Source organism: Kryptolebias marmoratus, linkage group LG10 (genome assembly GCF_001649575.2).
Source record: "Kryptolebias marmoratus isolate JLee-2015 linkage group LG10, ASM164957v2, whole genome shotgun sequence".
In the NCBI taxonomy this organism is placed as follows: Eukaryota; Metazoa; Chordata; class Actinopteri; order Cyprinodontiformes; family Rivulidae; genus Kryptolebias; species Kryptolebias marmoratus.
The window spans coordinates 9,370,354-9,389,047 of NC_051439.1; the positions used below are offsets into that span (position 1 = coordinate 9,370,354).

The following is an 18,694-nucleotide window of genomic DNA, read 5'->3' on the forward strand; positions in this document are numbered from 1 at the left end:
AAACAGAAAGAAAAAAGCTGAATTTCAAAGAGTTGAACACAGCTCCATTCATTTTCAATGAGAAAAAATGGCAGAAAAAGCTAAATATCTGAAACAGCCGAAATTGCACCAATACCAAAAGTCATAGCTGGAATGGCGTTAATGAGCTGACTGTTTTGATATATGAATGGTTGAAATAGCTGAAAAATTGTGGAAGGAGATAGGTGCCGAAAAACGTAAGGAATAGTGAAAGAAGAAGAATAGTTAATAGATAATAAAGAGAAACAGGAAAACAATGGTGTGAATGCTTAAAAGCATTCACACAATAATAATAGATAATAAAGAGAAACAGGAAAACAATGGTGTGAATGCTTAAAAGCATTCACACAATTACATTTACCTCCATACATGTAAAGCACATGTGAGACTTCTTATTTTATTAATAACACAAGCTAATTGTTTTTAAATTCTCACAACTTTGATAATCTTTGATTTTGTCTGTATGTTTTGACATGTGGGGACTGTAAATGTTTTGCCACAAAAGTAACACTTAAATGTCCTGTATGATTAAAAATATACATTTGTCTGGGCAGGTGCTGTTATTTTAGATTCATTGTCAACACATTTGTCTCTTAAAACAGCTTATTATCAAACCTTGCAGCCCACTTGGTTTGACAAATGTGGAGCTGCCATATTTTAAAACCAGTTTTGCACAGTACTGTTGTTAAACACTTTCATTTTTACATAAGTAAAATAACCAATATTTATCAAATATATAGACAGTTTAGTTACAAAAGGTGTGTCATCTGAAAATCTGCTCATACTAAGTATGCTGCCATCTACAAACATTGACTGGGTTAATAGAGCCTACATATTTAATTTTTGACCCATGTGCAAACTATTTTGTAAAAAGATGATTTGGGCTTCAAACTACAATACTAAAATAATAATTAGCTCAAAAATAAGGTATTTAAGGAAAACTATAAATGTCCAATAATTACGTCAATTAAAAAAATTAAGCCCTAAACAAGGATTTAATATCGCAAGAATCATATCTGGGTTACATTGATCCATGTTGTCCATCAAATATTGCACACATTAAAAGCTTAAACTTTAACTCTAAAAGAACCAGACCCCATACACTATGCATCTCCAATCAATAATTTATTGAATATTCCAACTGGAAGCCCCTCATCGTCTTATTTGCTAGCAGGCTTTCTGAGGACATGACAAGAAACAGGCAAGAAGAGGAGCAGACAGCTCTCCCTTACTCAACCTGTAGTCCTTCAAATGACCACAAGAGGGGAGCAGACACCACTGAAAAGAATGTGTTGGCTGGTCATGTTCTGCAACCAGACAAAGTTAAAGTCAGAGCTGTGGCCATAAAGACATGCTTTCACAATCCGTCTGCGGGAAGAAAACAATACATTATGAAACAAAAAAAAAGGATTCCAACATGAAAACAAACAAAACCGCAGTCACTGAGGCAAGAGGACCACAATGTGAGGAGGCGTCTCGTGCGGCGAGGCCAGACCTGAGCCAGCCTACCCTACTGTAGCCCACTGCTGTGGGGATAAAAAAAAGAGTCACAGACATCAGCAGGGTTTGCCTGGAGGAAGAAACACAGTTAAAGTCCATGTGCAAGGCCACAATGACAAGGGCCGCAGGCTGGTACACTCCACACAAAGGACAATATTAGCCACAACAGCCTGTTTCTTTGTGGAGTGGTTGCAGGTCAGCTTGGCAGAAAATATACATTTGACAAAACACATGAAAGGAAAAAAAAAGATAAATGTCACCCTGTCTTTATTCATTTAGAGAGGCCGCAGTGTGGTGAGGACACAAAGAAACGTGTCTGCCACAGGCCATCACATTGGTTATGATGAGGTTGTGAGGATATACTTGTGGCTTTGCCAGAGTGTGTATAAAAACACGCCTGCTGAAAGACAGAATATAATGTTTAATGTATGATGGAAAAGTGGTCAGCATAGAGTAAATTCTAGTGGTTGTGCTCCTCTGTGCTCTGAGATTTTAACATGTGAATTCCTTTGTAGTATTAAATATTTAATAATTAAAAACAACTCAATAAAAATATATATGTTTGTATTTTATTGAAAATAATATCCATTGCTTATGCATAATTACAAATGATCTTCACTGCATGACATTTATTTTTATATTTTTTATTGGTTATTATGAAACAACCATTTGTCAAAAAAAAAAAAGAAATCCAGATTTTTCTTCATAAACAAGTAAAAAAGAAAAACAATTCACCGCATATGTTTGTTCAGTATGATTTACATTCACAACATGGCTTGGCAGTCAGACTAAGATGTAAACAAAAAATAATAATTAAAAAAAAAAAAAGAACCTTAAATGTGGCAAAAATAACTCTTCTAGTTTGGTTGTGTGTGTGAACTGCCATTTGTTTAACAGCTTCATTTATTACACTCATTTAAATATAACCAGACACCTATTTAGAAGATTAACAGATGTTTGCTGACATGTATAGACACATAACAAAACCACCAAAATTTTAGAAATGATTTAATAGCAGCATCAATTGAAAATTCAAAATCCTCCTCCAGTGAAAGGTTGTGTTTATTTCAGCTGAACATTAACACACACTGGGTTTTTATGCAGAATCAAACGCTTGCTCTCATAAATAATTGCTTGTTCGTATTTTTCGACAATCGATACAAGTCTTAAGGCTCTATCGGCCGCCTCTATTGTTCAATTTTTGATGACAACAATCAGAACAACATCGTGTTGGGTGAAGATCAATACCCCACTCTGCTCCACGAGCACAATGAAGAGAATCGCTCGGGTGAAGATGCATTCAAACTTAAATTATCAATATGGTTCATGATCTTTGAGAAAACAAATGTTTCAAGAGCAATGGTTAATGGTGTTATTTTCTTCCAATGTTGTCACGCCGCGTCCACTGACATCCCCTCAACACGCGCGCGCTCCTTAACAAAGCGCACACTTGCCCTGAAGCCTTGTGTGCTTGTGTCCTTCTTCTATTAACCAGGCTGCCTTAGAATCAATAGAAAACATAAAGAGGCTTAATCTTTTCAGGTGCTTGGTGCTGATTGCCTATTACACAATAATAACACACCTAGTGCCCTATGGAGCATGAGAGAGAAACTCGCTCACCTCATCCAAATACATTACACACGGCCCTGAACCAGTCACACAGTAAATCTGCAGGTTTACAGCTGAACAGATGGTGTCAGAGGTGGTGCTGGGCCTTTATGAGGACTGTCAGCTAGCGAGGGCAGAGAAATTCCACCAGAACCAGTAAGATATCAAGGGATAGAGTTTATCACCTTTTGAAATAAAACACGGCTTTGTAGACTATGCTCTGCAGTCTTCTGGTATGTGCTTTTAGGTTGTAGAAGTTCCGTTAGACTTATCTTTGAGGTAAAGGAACAGCTGCTGTGGTTTTAAACTCTGCTGGAGGAGAAAGTGGATTACTGGCTCAAAATGAAATAAACACATCTTTCAAATGGTAAACCTTAAGAAAGCATTAAGACACATGCTTATTTTTTTAACCCTGATATCAACAATTAATTGATATAACTGTTTAACAGTGATGGGAGGTCTTTTTCGCATCCCCCTTTGTTCCTTTTTAAGTCATTAGGCTGTTCCCGCTCTTTCTCCAGAAAAGCCTAACTGATGTTCTGTGAAATGAATACAGATGAGTATCTATAAACTGAGCCAGCAGGACAAGTGGAGGATCTGGGAGTCGGGCAGGTCCAGTACTGGAACAAAGGCCATGGACGGGGTGGACTCCCCTAAAGAGCTTCTCAAACTTTCTTCAAGTCCTGAAAGATAAACAAGATCAGGGAGAAAATGAGGGTGAAGGATTAGTGTCATGACAGCTTAAGCTGGAGTCAAACATTAGTTACTTACAAACTGTAGTTGCCCACCAACCCATCCACAGAAATAAATATGTTTGAATGAATCCTTTGCTCTTGTTAAGTTCTTTTTGTTCGTATATCCTGTAGATGTGTGTTTATTTGTTGCCTGACTGTGAACATGCCTGATGACAGCCTGTCTATTTAGCAGCAGGCAGCTGGAATGTTGCCCTCTTCCCTCTTGTGTTCTGTACACTAATTGGTCACAAGTGTCTCCCAGTCCAGCCTTATTTCTTCTGTTACAACATAACGGATGGTATTTGGGTGTGGTCACTGCGATCCAACACAACCCCCTATTACAGCTGCACATTCTGGATAACGCGCCGTGTCTCAGTTGTACTATTACTATTACCATTATGTCAATCTGTTGCTTTCACACTGACACCTGTCTAATACAGCGCATTAGTTATCTGAATCTCCATAGACGAAGCAGTGCTTTTTGAACATCTACTGTTACTTTACTATAACTGTGTGACATCTGTGTGAACTTAAAAGTTAAATCAGCACACAGAGGTTACAAGAACTGGTAAGCTGATAATAAGCTTTGTTCTCTCTCATTTGAAGCACAAACACAGCGTGCCAAACATCCTCACAAAGAGCTCCCACACCCTAATTAGCTAATATACACTACAGCTTAAAATGTCCCCACTGAACACAGGGCCTTTTTGGAAGGTATACAAAGCCTAAATATGTGTTATCAGAGCGCCACGGGACGCAGGATCTTCTGGAGATGACTCTCTGACAACTAAACGGGCTACAGAGATCACAGATGGGATGGTTTCATTAAGAGAAGAAACAAACCCTTCATCACACCTTGCACACTAAGTGTGTTTTATGTCGGGATGTTTTAATCTTTGTACCACTGGATGGGAAATAATTGCGCTCTCCCTTTGTGTCTCTTTCAGTGCCTGTCGTCACATGCATGAAAGCGTGAAACCACAAGGGGGGTGAAGGTGACATAAATGACCATGTTTTTCAGTTTTAGTTTTTTTTTTAATTTATTTAAGCAATTGCCAAATGTAACATAAATCCCAATTTAAAAAATAGTAAAATTAAGTACACGTACACCTCCAATTACACACCCAATTTTCCTCCTCTGATTCACTGACTCGCTTTTTTTCTTGTCACTGCATTGTAAGACCAAGTGAACATTGACAGTAAGATTTAAAACCCAATCAGAAGAAAAATAAACTCAACTAATCTATATATCCAAGTTGCCCAGCCGTAAGTCTTATCTGCTTCATGGCAAAACTTAACACCAATACACCAACTTAACACACAATTGATAATACATCTAAGTCATTTTTATGCAAAATGTTTTACACAGTCAGTCAAAGCAGAAGAGAAGTAGGGGTGTGTGTAAAGGATTTGGTGGGGGACAGAAAAAAGGTTTCGTCTGCCTGAAATGGATGAAGCCTGCTGAAAGGTTTGTGGGGCTTTTAAGCAGAGGGCCAAGACTTCAAGTGCCCGTAGTTTTTAGTTTTGCTACACTGACTCTCAAACTCGTCAAATTATCCCATAAACAAGACGGTAATTAGCAAGTGTTGGCTCATAAAAATGTAGTCCAAGAAGAGCAGACAAAAGCTAATGAACTGGGAGTATGCAAGAGACCCATAAAGAACCAGGGCTTAGTCACCTTTCTTTCAGCAATCACCATAATTATCCACAAATTACAAGACGTCTTGTATACACTTGTAACCATAAACCTGCAGAGAATTAGTGCATGACTTTGCAGGTTCCATCAGCTATTTGGAGCTTCAGATTTTATCTTAACTAATTATTTTTTTATTAAGACAGTAAGGATGTTTCTGTTTGGAAGCAACATTTATTTACTTTTTTTTTTTTTTTGCTTCTGAGGTTAATGAGACATGAGCATACTTTTAAGCTATCATTGTTGTTTAACATGTGACCTAACCATTTATTATGGTTATGTGCATATTGGTGAGGTTACAATAAAAAAACCTAAAAAAACAAACCTAAGCTGCAACAAAATGTGAGACGTAAAGGTTTTAGTGACTAATGACAATTTAATCAAGGACATTTTACAGAAAAGTCTCAGGATTTAAAATAATATTTTAAATTCTAGCTTTGTTTTTTTAGTGTGTTTATAGGTAAAATTAGCTTAATTTGCTTTGGTAACCTACTGTTATTCAAGTTGATTTTTTTGTTATGATGTAAAAAATAATATACTCATATTTCTTTAATGAAAAAAATGTTTTTCTTTTATTTATTTTCTATTATCTTATGATATTATTTAGGGCTGTACCAAAACATTACATGTTTTATAGAATTGTGGGGGCCAATCTTTGACAACCCTTCTATCGTAAGTAACAAGTTGAGACAAGATGTTTAAAGGTTTCATTTGAACCATATGCCACATCTATCAACTGTGAATCCTAAAGCAAATAAATCAGTCACATTTTGCTCCTCCGTGTGTCTGTGCGCTGACAGCAGCAAACGTAAGTCTGTGGCTGCTAACGCCAGAGGTGTTACTTTTTCTCCTTTGACTTTTTGGATTCTTCACCCAATGATCACAGGCTGTGACCCATAAAAATGCCAATGGGTAAGCTTGCGGAGCTCGGCTGCATGAGCATTGTAAGGTAAAAGAGTTGAGCTCAATGATGAGTTAGTAAATGGTTTTAGGGGAGAAATTTGTGCACTTCATAAGCAAAGAAACAGACAAATGTGTAATAGATTTTGCACCAGTTAACCAATAAAATGACATTTTGAAAATCATTCATACATATAAATAGCTTAATAATTAAATTAAGTTGTAATTCATTGTTAAGAGTACTATTATTTATAAAAATAAAGTATTTTAGAAAGGTTTTTTAATAAAATGCTGTTGGTAAATTTGTTATCCTAACTGTTTTGAATAAAAGAAGAGCACAATAAATTCTCAGTAACAATGATATGATTAGATAACACATATTACGGTTTCCCTGTGATGCATATCTAGACATATGTTAAACAGATCAACCTTTTCCGATTCATTACTGGTAACCATAATTCTGTGTTCTGAAAACAATAACTTATGTCACAGTAAAAATGACAGTAAGATGGCTGGTTTGGCAAGGATTCAAAAATGTTAATTGACTGCTTTAACGATGACTTGACAGCCAAGTCTGTGTGATCGATGTGCTCATTGCCCTTTTCTCTCGGAGAGAACATCTCTCAGGATAAAACAAATACCGCTCCACATTCGCCTTGACGAGATCCTAGAATCCTGGGAGCCGGAGACAGTTGCGTATAAAAGTGTAATGATGACAAAAGACTGTGCCAGCTGCCTGGGTTACTGTACTCACTGCAGACACAACAAATGACTTACAATAATTAAACACAGGAAGGCGAGGAGATCCTCGGGGGACACTGTTTCCTTGAATACTTTATGTTGATTTAACCAATGTTAGCTCAAACTTTCTTTGAGAAGAGAGTGCAGAGCAAGACAGCCTGTCACTTTGTTTTCATTATTGGAGTGTTGAAGAACTGAGCGGTGCAGCGCACAAATCCCACATCTCAGTAGGATAAAATTAATTAAAATTGAAATTAATCCTACTAATATCTAAAACCATTAGATTGTTAAATACTGCGTAAATATTAGACTCAACCTTTATACCACCAACAGGTGAAGTAAATCACACTGATCAGGGGATTTTGACTGAGTATCACACAGTTAAATGAAACAGACTAAGCAACCTTCCTATAGTAGTAGCTTCTCGTAATAGGAATGAAAATTTAAAAATCTTTGTACCAATCTCATGTAAAATAACCAGGAAGAGCCTAAAAAACCTAAAAAACAGTTCCTATAACATACAGGGAAAATATGACCAACAGGCCAGAAGTGTTTTAATGTTGTGGCTGATTGGTGGTAATGTCTTTGATGGCATACCTTGAACAATCTGGTGAACCACGGCGAGGCTACACTTGTAGAACACCCTTGCACACTGTGGCACCAGCTGAGAATCCACCATCTTCACAGCCTTCATGAATGTGGTGCCAACTTCCTCCGTGACACATTTCACGTCACTAACCTTCAGGTTGTCACCAGGAACGTCCAGAGAAAGTGACAGAGAACCGCTACTGTGGTTCTCTGTCAATACAGTGTGGCACTCTATAGATCCACATGCCACATTTGTAGTTATTCGATAGGACGCTCTTTGGGAGGGATCATCTTTGACTGCAGTTACGTGAAGCTCAACAGCTGCATTCCTGGGTAAGGCAGGTACCACTACGATTAATAGTGGCACAAGTTTGAGCTCAGATTCCCACAAGTTCTGCAACGAAACAGATTGTATACAAATTAACCACATGGGAAATTATATACTATGCATTCTGTAACACACTACAATCAATCAAATGCATGGCCCTCCTGCTGAGGTGCGTGTTTGTGGTCTCTGAACACAAACACTAACCCGTCAACATTATTGTAAAGCCCATCAGAAAAATGCAACCACGCAGCACTAAGACGGGCTTTTTACTTGACAGGCTGACAGCATATCAATTAATGTGAGGCTGTGAAATGACCCTTGGTAATGACAGAGTACAAACAATTCAGAATGAATCTACAGTGTTTGCAACCACTGTAAATAAAACGCACAGATAAATTCAATTTGAGTTGCATTCGCCAACATGACAGATTCTATCCAAGATGACTCTTTGCCTTTATGAGGAGATCATTCACAACATGTTTCACCACACACATTTAGAGTCTCAATTTTATCTCTACAGGCAAAATATTGTTCTTTCTTCGTTGGGCTCAGGGCCATTAACAGAAACAAAATGTCTTAGAGCACTGCTACAATGTGGCCCCCTAATAATACTCGGTGGTGGCTTCATCTGCTAATGGGAGAGAAATGAGTGTTTTATGTAACTGTCATTTTAGTCAGAGTCGATAGGGCAGAAAACACTTAACCCCCTTTTCAATTTGCAGGATCAATTTTCATCCACTTACACCCCACTTCTTAAGTGCAAAATAATAACAGGTTACTTACATTTCATTTTTGTATTCACTCACAAAAAAAAAACCCAAATAATTGACAAGACCAAATGGCGGCCTCTTTGTTCCTTCAAAAGATGGACCTGTCATGACCCAATCAGCCACATTCACTGAAGCAGCACTTACCTTCAGGTTAAACTTAAGCAAACACTTGTGAAAAATATATATATATATATGTGTAGAGGTTAGGTTAAGATTTCTGAACTGTGCTGATTTTGAAGGGAGCTTGTTTGCAGTGATCAACAATAACAATCAGAGAGGGCAACAACAAAAGCCATGTCAGCACGGACCTCTCCGCATGTCAGACAAAGTGACAGCACATATACGTGTCCAGAGCTTTGATAAATGTTATATTAGCACTTCTGGCACAGGCTAGGTATTCTCCTGGAGGGAACTGCTCCAGCGCTTGTCAATAGTGATTGAACATGGAACAGAAAGCAAAGTAGGGAGAAAAGTGACAGGACAGGGAGTTCTTGCTCAGCCAGGCTTAAAGGCCACCCTGCAGGCCTTGAGTGCCTGGGTAGTATACCCAACCAGCAGTCTGCAAGAGGATTTGAGGACTTCATTGCAGCGCACAAGCCTCTGGCAGGATTTCATTGCCACTGCACAGTTGCTGACTTTTTATAAGAGCTGTCGGATAAGGTTACATCAGTCCCCATTTGTTTCCTTTTTAACGCACCTACCACAATTCAACATTAGGTGGGAAGATTGCTCAGCAGTTCTGTGCCGCTAAATGTACTAAATTTAGTGCGCGTCTGTATGCAAACATGGAATAATGGTCACAGCTCTATTACTGTGTGCCTCGCTGGCAGAGAGGAGAAAGGGGGACCACTTTCACTCCTCCCTGATCAGACATCATTAATTAAATTAATCTGATAAAGCCCAGAGTTTGATATATGACGGAGCTGAGTGCTGGAGTGGCAAGTTAGGAGGGCTGGCAGGTGGCAGAATGAGTGCGTGTGTGTGTGTTCCTCACCAGCCACTTAACGCAATCCATCTCATTACTTCATGCCATTTCAGTTCCAGGGCATGCACCATTCCCCCTGTGCTCTTTCACTCTGTAGGTAGCAGGTAAAAGCATATACAGTTTGAATCTGCTGCGCTCAGCTCTCTAACACTGATGGGGTGTGACCTGCTTCTTCTTATGTTTGTTTTCCTTTTTCCCCATTCCCTCCCCTCCTCTAACTTGCGTCCATGTGCCTGGAGCGTGTGGTGGGTTGGAGGGCCGACAGGCATGAAAGCCGAACGGTAAACACGGTAATAAGGAAGTGGTGTAAAGGAGGGGAACAGCAGGGAGCTGATGGGGCTGCACAGCTTAGCCAGTTCCCCTACATTTCCTGCCCAGCAGGACGCCTTCAGCATGTGGTTCGTATGTCTCAGCACTTACTGTAGTGCTGTCAGTCTGCTATAATATCCCCTCCTATTCACTCCTTCATTCACTCTTTTCTCAAGACTCCACGGTGAGGCTTGCCAGATTGTTTGTGTAAATGAAACTCACTGGGCAATGTCAATACGGAGAAGAAAAGTTTATAATGATGTGGCCACTGTAAAATCACAGCAGTAGGTACACTTAAAAAGTCCAAAAAAGTTTTGCTACACTGTTTACAAAAGAAACTGCAAATTTAGCACAAAATAATTTAATAAAGCTGTTTTTCAATTTATCGAAAATTAAAGCTTGTGCTACAGGAATTCTATTTTTCGCAACATGATTTAGCATTAAAATATAAATGCTTTAACTCAATATGTTTCAGAGCGTGTTTCAATACAAAGGGATGCCTGTTTAACATTTTTTGACTTATCACATCACCGTCTCCACAGTCGTCAAACCTTTTCGACACATACCCGCATGCGCGCAGACAAACAAGCTCTTTGTGGTTTAATGCAGCGTAAATACAATTTCACACGTGTAGCGACTCCAGTATGCTCCCAATTAACCCTGCAAGCTTCTTCATCCACCTGATTAGAGAAATTATCAGTGCACAACAGCTATGGGGCCCTATGGCTTCACAGACACGGTCGGATCCTAAACATCATCTTCAAGTGAAAAATGTTTCATATATATATATATATATATATATATATATATATATATATATATATATATATATAGTTGTTTTGTGTAATTATTTCTCTTTGGACACATCTCTTTTCATTCTCTGTTTTTATAGGATCACCACAACCAGGGTGTGATAAAAGTGAAAACATACTAATTTAGCAATTAAATAAGATGAGCTTGTGCTTTCTGTTTTCCCCAACTTTCAAATATAGCTTTTAACAAAGTTTATGTGAGACTGTTGCAAACTAAACTGCTGCTCCTAAGACATTTCCTGCAAATGCGAAATGCTCTTTAACTGGGAAAGAGCTGAAGCCAAAACAAAGTGTGCGGTTTTATTAGTGATCGGGATCCAAATCATCTCTCTTACAGGTGAGCTCTTGAGCTCTCAATTAACGCTGCATCTTAAAACATCATCTCTTGGTAGCAATCATAGGTCAGATAAATATTTTAAACTGTTGTGACAGTCTGTAAGGATGTACAACAGATGAACAATGTTGTCCATCTTCTGAGACCTTTGACATGACTCTAGTCTCGTCATTTCCCAAAGCTTTGCCCTTAGTTAGCCTTTCTAACAGAGTGACTCAGTTTCTACACTAAATTTGCTGGCTTTCAGTATTTTTAACCCATTGTGATTTGCAGTAAAGCAAATGTGTCAAACACTGTAAAATATCAAAAAATGCACCAGCTTTTATCAGACAAATGTGATGCATATGTGTTTTGGCATTCAGACATTTCTATCAAATGTATTAAAGCTGTTTAAATTTTAAACATGATTAGAATTTTACATTTAGTTCTGCTTTATAAAGTGCTGGGAAGTGACATAAAGTTGACATTTTCTCCTGAGTCTTTCAAAGTGTTCAGCTCCATACCAAGCCACATGTTGGAGGTGGGCTCCTGCCGCTCTCCCTGAGGCCCTATTCCCATGGTTAGGCAGATTATTGTGGGAGGAGAAGGGCTGCCAAGGGAGACCGGAGCCCCTATTAGATGTTCGGAGCAAGGGTTGTAAGCCAGAGCGGCAGAATGGAGCAAAGGGTGGAGGGTGGTGGCAGGGAAGAGGATCGAGGAGGGGGATAAGCTGCTCTGAGAGTTGAACACCGCTCCAAAATGGTGTGTGGGGGCAAAGGATTAGGGAGGCTCTGAGGAAGACATCTGCTTCTGTGCCAAGCTCTGCATTATCAAAGACGCCAGCGTTTCCCACATCATCAACTTTTCATGAGCGCACTCACTGGTAAATATCAGTAGCAGTGGCTTGGGTCTCTTGGGGGCAGAGAGGGGTGTGAAACATCCACAATTTTTTTAACAACTATAAAACACAATTTGAAAGGCGTCTCTGAAAAACTAAAATTCCATGGCAAGTTTCTCTTCTTTTACTTATTAATTGATGCATGGATTCAGTTGTTTTTTAATCCATTAAAAATGTGCTCATCCTACAAGTACAATCAATATTTCCTCTGCATCTATGATAAAACAGCAAGTCATTAAACCTCTATGTAACCCTATTATATATTTCATAAACCAAAATTCTACTCCAAAGTGGCTGACCTTCTCTTCCTCTGCAGACTTCAGCATGTTGACCCAGACGGTTCTGATCATCGCAGCGTCTTGGTGTCTTGTAGTGTAGCAGTGGGCCTGGACAACATGAGCCAGAGTTAAGCTGTCGATCACAGCTTTCAAAACCTTTTTCACATGGGTGAAAGACATTTGGGTTTGTATGTAGGTGCCAGCCTTTACTAACTGCATGGTACAGGGGACCAAAGCAATTTGACCAGCACAAAACACCGCCTCATCTACCTGGAACAAGAAAAGAGGAAAGAAAACATAATATAATCAGAGCTAATACAGGAAAAAATAAGATTACAGTTAGTCAACGCTTGCAACTTGATGAAGTTGTGCTTTTAACCACATGAAATTCTTAGAATGCAACAAAAACAGGCTACATAGTGCATCTCTTCAAAATATCTTGTTAATCTACAAAATGGAGACTGGCATTTTTCTGCTTGACTGGACTGACCGACATTAAGAAGTTTTGCTTTATTTACAATATGTGAGATTTACAGACTGGAAACAAAACTTTATAAGGTTTTCTTTTAGTGCCAGCTGCCACCTAAACAGGTTGTCCAGATTACTGTGTAAAAACTATAATTTGGCAATCAAGGGACAAATGTTACAAACTGTTGAACTTTTATGCTTCAAGATGTGTGAGGGTATTAATAAACAAATAAGTTCTAGAAACTAGAATCTGATACTGTAATTATTTTTAAGTAGTTGTTTTTTGTATATAAATTTGTCGTCCAAAATTCAAAATACATTCTTTCAGTTACAAAGAGAAAAAAACAATAATCTGATGCTTTTTTAAAGAAAGTGTAAGATTTCTTTTTAACTGTAAATATTTTATAATAAAGAAACAATCAAATATTTTAATTAAAACAAAAATTTGATAAAAATACACAGTTTATATGCTGTCTATTACAGGTTTTAAGGAGGAATCAAAACAGGAATCAGCATGCCAGGCATGTATAAAAGTCAGATTCAGTTCACAAAAGTGCAATCAGTGAATCTCTAGCTAAAAAAAATCATCTATAGTTAAAATGGGATGTTACCATTTTCAAAGCAAAGGTTTTTAAATGTTCACGCACAACAAGAGCTTATTGTGACTCGGCATGTTGTTAGATGCTTTTGTAACAAACAAGTTTCGTATATGTAAAGTTTGACAGTGAATGATGCTAAACAAGACTTTCACACTGTTGTAAAGTGAAGCAACTATCAAATAGAATAACAACAGAAACAATAGAATACACAATAATTTACGGAACGCAATTTCCTATTTAATAAAAAAGTGAACAATCTGAAAAGTATGAACTTTTTAGTTAAATATAATTCTATGTAATGTTTTATTGTCAGAAAAAATAATAAAGTCATAAAACAACAAAAAAAGCTTTGTTTAAACAAACAAAAGTACACCATTTAACATTGTGTTATAATCAAATTAACATTAATCGTATGCCTATAGTTAATTAGCGATACATTAATTAACAAGTTCCAGTTCCCAATTGTGATCATCTTATCACCAACAACCCGTATTTCACACGTCTAATACAAGCACGTATTTTATTAGATGCTTGCCAATATATCTCAGTGGCACCAGTGTAATTCATAAGCATAATTAACCGTGTCATAATAAGCTCAATTCTCTGTTAAATACCTCTGTTAGAATTAAGCTCTTTGAATAATGAAACCTGGAAAAATCTATCTGCTTAATGCAGACAGACAAGTCAGCATGAGGGATGGCATTAAGGAGGTCAGGCCTTTGGAGACCCGATAGATCAGCAGTGTTTGAGGTTGGACGGCATTAGCCCTGGACACTAAGTAATGGTCAATGCAAATGGATGCTTATGATATGCTAAGAGTTTCAGAGACCTACACGTGCATGCAAATCTCTAGAGAGAATTAACTGATACATGAACAAGATAGTTTACTGATTACCAAAGACCCAGCTCACAATATTGGGTTTTAATTTAAATTAGTATGGTTGGCATGTACAAAAAACGTATTTAAAGTTATTACTGCTCAAACTTCACTTCTTATTCTGCTTGTTTCAAACCATATCTTTTGTTTTATTTGTCCAGATCAGCATCACCCAAGTTCTTGTTGATGTTAGTGGGTTACAAAATTTCTCCATTTTTTTAAATGTGCAATATTAGTTCTTTACAGAATGCAAACAAACCAAGATGTTAGTCACACAACTGTTTAGCTAGAGGGCAGACACTGTCTTTGCTATTTCCATAATTGAATGGGTTAGCCATGATCCCCAGCTCTTGGGTTCACTTGTCAGCTTTGATGAAGCTTTAGCTTCCATCTCTGCTGCTGCAAATTACTGGGATAGTGTTTGAGACAAGAGATGGAGGGAAGACAAGTTAGAGAGGCGCGGGTGAGTGAAAGGGAGGAGAGGAGGGAGATAAGGCCCGCGCCGCTTTCAACCATTTGGATCAATCACCGGATCATTTACCTGCAAGCACGATCTGCCCGGGAGCCTGCATTACTGTGACTGCCTAACATAAAAGCCAGATTCCCCACACATCAACAACAAATTGTCAATTGGCATTCCATTTACGAGCCATCAAATGCCATCATATCCACTCCAACAGAGAAGAGGTCCATCAGGTTGGACGTGGGGCTACAATCTTTTAACAAGCTCTTCCACATGAAAAGTGCTGGCTGCCTTCAGAATTCATAAAGACCAACTACCATTTGTCAATTTGAATATCAAAAGGTGCAAGCATGGGGCCCCTTGACTGTTAAAGGCATTTTCCCATAGCATCTACCAAGCAGGTGTGTGATGATCAATTATTAAGCATCCCACTCTGGTTACTCTTAGTGGGAGGTGGAATTGGGGATCTAGGGTTTTACGATTTCTCTGTTGATCATAGGTGGGGGGAAGAGACGGTAAAGAAGAGAGAGCGAATACTATTTACATAAAATTAACAGTTCAAAAGAATGAGTTCACACACCAATCAAACTTGTTAATTGACTGTCAATGGTGTGTCCCTGAACATACAACACAACTACATTATTCATCTGAGGCTCTGACAGAAAAGACAGTCCAATTTGCATGGCCGTTCTAAACGTGATCAACAACCACAATGCCACATGCATTTTTAATAGGCCAGAGATGGGAACCTTTAATATTCATAAGGGTCAAATAATTGCATATGACATTAAACTTTCTTTAACAAGGTAAGTATTTTTCAAATGGTAGACTTAGCAGTCTAAATGGCCCAGAGAGAAAAGGGATAATGTTCTGTCTTCCACTGGGCAAAGCAAACTAACGCAACATGTTTCTGTTGGTTTATTTTTTTTTAATTCAGCTGGCTAAAACACTGAGATTTTTTTTTCATTGTATGTTTAAGAATAAAATGCAATTGACCCATAACAAGCAAAAAATACTAAAGCAGTACTTCAGATCTTTGGAAGTGGGGTTCTGTGGAGAGGTTATGGACAATTAATATGTTACCTGTTGAAGATAGCTCTTTGAACAAACTCAGTTTAAAGAATAAGAGCTTGATTTTGATCAGACATATGAGCTAATGGATAGATTAAGCTGTGCCAAGACCAAAGAGAATCATTGTCTTTTTAAAGCAACTCTATATAGACCTTTATGTGATCACTATTTTTATACACTTTTACAAAATAGCAGCTATCCACTTTGGTCTTGGCTCTTCTCAGCATTAAACTTTCTCTCACCAAACTGAGATTGTTAAAAAAGCTTTCTATAACATGTAAGATATTGATTGCTCGAAAAACTGAACTATCCTTTTAAGCTTTTCCATTTTAGAACATTTCTGCAGTCTCGATGCCTAACGAACTTCCAGTTAGCTTAGCAACTAAGAACAAAACAATGTTCTTTTATTGATTTTGTTAACTCGGTAACTGAGATGTGTTTTTGCTTTGGACCTCATCTACTTTTACCCTGTGGTTAAAATGCCACACTTTTCCTAATGAACCTAGTGGCATGTCCAAAGATTAGAAACCTCAAAGGAATGTTTTTTTTTCTCTGTATGAGGTGTAGACAGTAACATAAGTAAATGTCGTCAGGAAGAACATGGCAGTATCTTGTTTCAGATTGGTGTGTCTGAGGTGTTTCTAATTGCAATTTTTGTCAAAGGGCTTCCAGAGAAGACCAGACAGTGCGAGACTATATTCATATTGGTGTTGGAGCCCTCTGGGTCCCCATCACATTGAGGACGTCTCAGGGTGTCATTAGCAGAGTTTTAGAATGGTGTGGATGAACCAGGCCGGTCTGGATAAAATGACCTGGTATTGACGAACAGTCAGGTTTTTCTGCCTTGTTCCAAGGACAGAAAGAGGTGGAAAACAGCTCCAGAGTTCCTATCAGATATGCTAATGGTCACATTTCTCCCCATTGAGACCTCATACATAATTTAACCAGAAAAAGGATAATACAAAACGTGCAAAACAGGTTAGATTAATAAGGCATAACTTTTCTTTTATGCAAGAGACCAGGCAACCTAAGTGAAGGGGGCAACAGCAGTGTGGCATCACCTAGAAAATAGTAAAATAAACTCAAAATGTGTTTCATATTTGGTAAATGTTAGTTTAATTAAATGTTACTTGAGAGTTGTTTACAGAGTTATGTGCAAATAAGTAAATCTTCACTGTACTGGTTAAAATAAAGGATATTAGATATAAGTATAGAAAATATAATGTTGTTAAAAAAATACCCCACAAGTTAAAACTGAATATGATATTTAAGCTATAACATTATTTTTAACTGAATACATTTTGACACACGTTAATTTCTTTTGGTATTTTTTAAAATGCAACATCTCAAGATTTCTAGTCTCTTTTCATTAAATTTCTTCTGTTTTTAAATATTTCTGAGTTGAAAAGTAGCTCAAAATGTGAAAATCAAAAACTGTGACAGAAGTTTTGTTGTATGCATTTAAGTGCATATATTACTTCCTTTTGGCAGGGATTTGAAATGCAACGACTGTTTAATCCTCGTGTAGTGGATGGCAGTTTGTCAGGGATGTGTGCTGTGATTTCATCTTGAACCGGCTTCAAGTCTGTGGGGTTCTTTCGGCATTAGTGAATTCAAAGCAGATCACATTTGGGAGAAGGAAATGATAAGAAATGGGCTCATGTTGTGCCGCACCCTGAGGAAATTTTGCCTCTTCTGACACCTCATTTCTACAAATGCAAACCTTTTAGCAGAGCCACAACCTTTCTCTCTCTCCTACAGAACATTTCCCTTTGTTATTCTTCATTTAAGGCTTCATCAAAAAAAAGGGAAAGATATTAGCCTCTTTCATATCCCTTTTTTTTTGTTTCCTTAGTGCTCCAGTTTGAGCCTAACCCGTATGCCCATCTGTCACAAAACATTAGTGTTCCTTATACGGCGACATAAATAACCATATGAAGTGCACGAGGAAGAGATACAAATAAGGTATTTGTCAATGTATTCTACAGTGTTCAAAGTTGCACATAAATTCAAAAAAACAATCCATAAATATACATTAAACAACTCATAATTACTATACGAATAGAGAAAAAAAAACATAAATTACACAACTATAATGAGCCATTGTTGTGGTCAGTCTGGGGGACAGTATCCCCCCCTTTTTCTCCCCTTCCACCACTTTTCTAAGCTAGTTTGTATTTTTCTTTTCTGTTTCTTCTGTCTGTCCTCGACATGTCCACTCTTTAGACGTTGAACTATGTGGAGCTGTAACACCGCAATGTCAGCTCTGGTCAGCTTTATGCTGGTCAGGATCTGCCACTCAGTCCTATACCCAAGGTCAGAGTGGCCTGAATGCTGAACGCTCAGGGAGATGAATCTAAAAGGCACAAATAAACAAATAAAAACATCTTTTTCCTTAGATCAGAAATATAATAAGATGCAGCTAGTGTTAATGTAATCTGATTTTGTGTTTTCTTGTATATGGTTCCTGTTGCTACAACAATGTTAAAAATATGTTTAAATAAATCATAACAAATACCCAAGGCTGATGTAATGAAATTGTCTTCTGCATTGGAGTACTGTGCCACACCAGAGTCGGGCTGTGAACGAAGAGTGATGGAGGGGCATGTTTTTTCATTGGGTTAGGCAAAATGCCCCACTGCCTTCAACTGTCCCGACCTCACATTTTTTTGACAAATTGGTTGTGAGCCTTTTACGACTGATGCACATATCGCAAAAATCATTTCTGCCAAGCTTCCTCT

At 37.9% G+C, this 18,694-nt stretch overlaps 1 protein-coding gene across 3 annotated transcripts in view; it reads right to left on the reverse strand.

Annotated features, from left to right (window-relative positions):
* Positions 1 to 1,107: 1,107 nt before the first annotated feature.
* Positions 1,108 to 18,694, reverse strand: part of dph6 (diphthamine biosynthesis 6) — a 53,867-nt gene continuing 36,280 nt past the window's right edge. Inside the window, exons 13-16 of one of the 3 annotated variants that reach the window (XR_001808472.3) lie at positions 12,497 to 12,745; positions 7,792 to 8,176; positions 3,312 to 3,809; positions 1,108 to 3,018 (exon numbers count right to left, since the gene is read on the reverse strand). Coding sequence is in view for 2 of the 3 variants with exons in the window: in XM_017410894.3 (XP_017266383.1) it covers positions 3,691 to 3,809; positions 7,792 to 8,176; positions 12,497 to 12,745 (753 nt within the window). In the remaining variant the exon portion in view is untranslated. Of the gene's footprint in view, positions 3,810 to 7,791; positions 8,177 to 12,496; positions 12,746 to 18,694 lie in introns of those variants that run through there. The other 2 variants (XM_017410894.3, XM_037977973.1) reach the window with 2 other exon arrangements.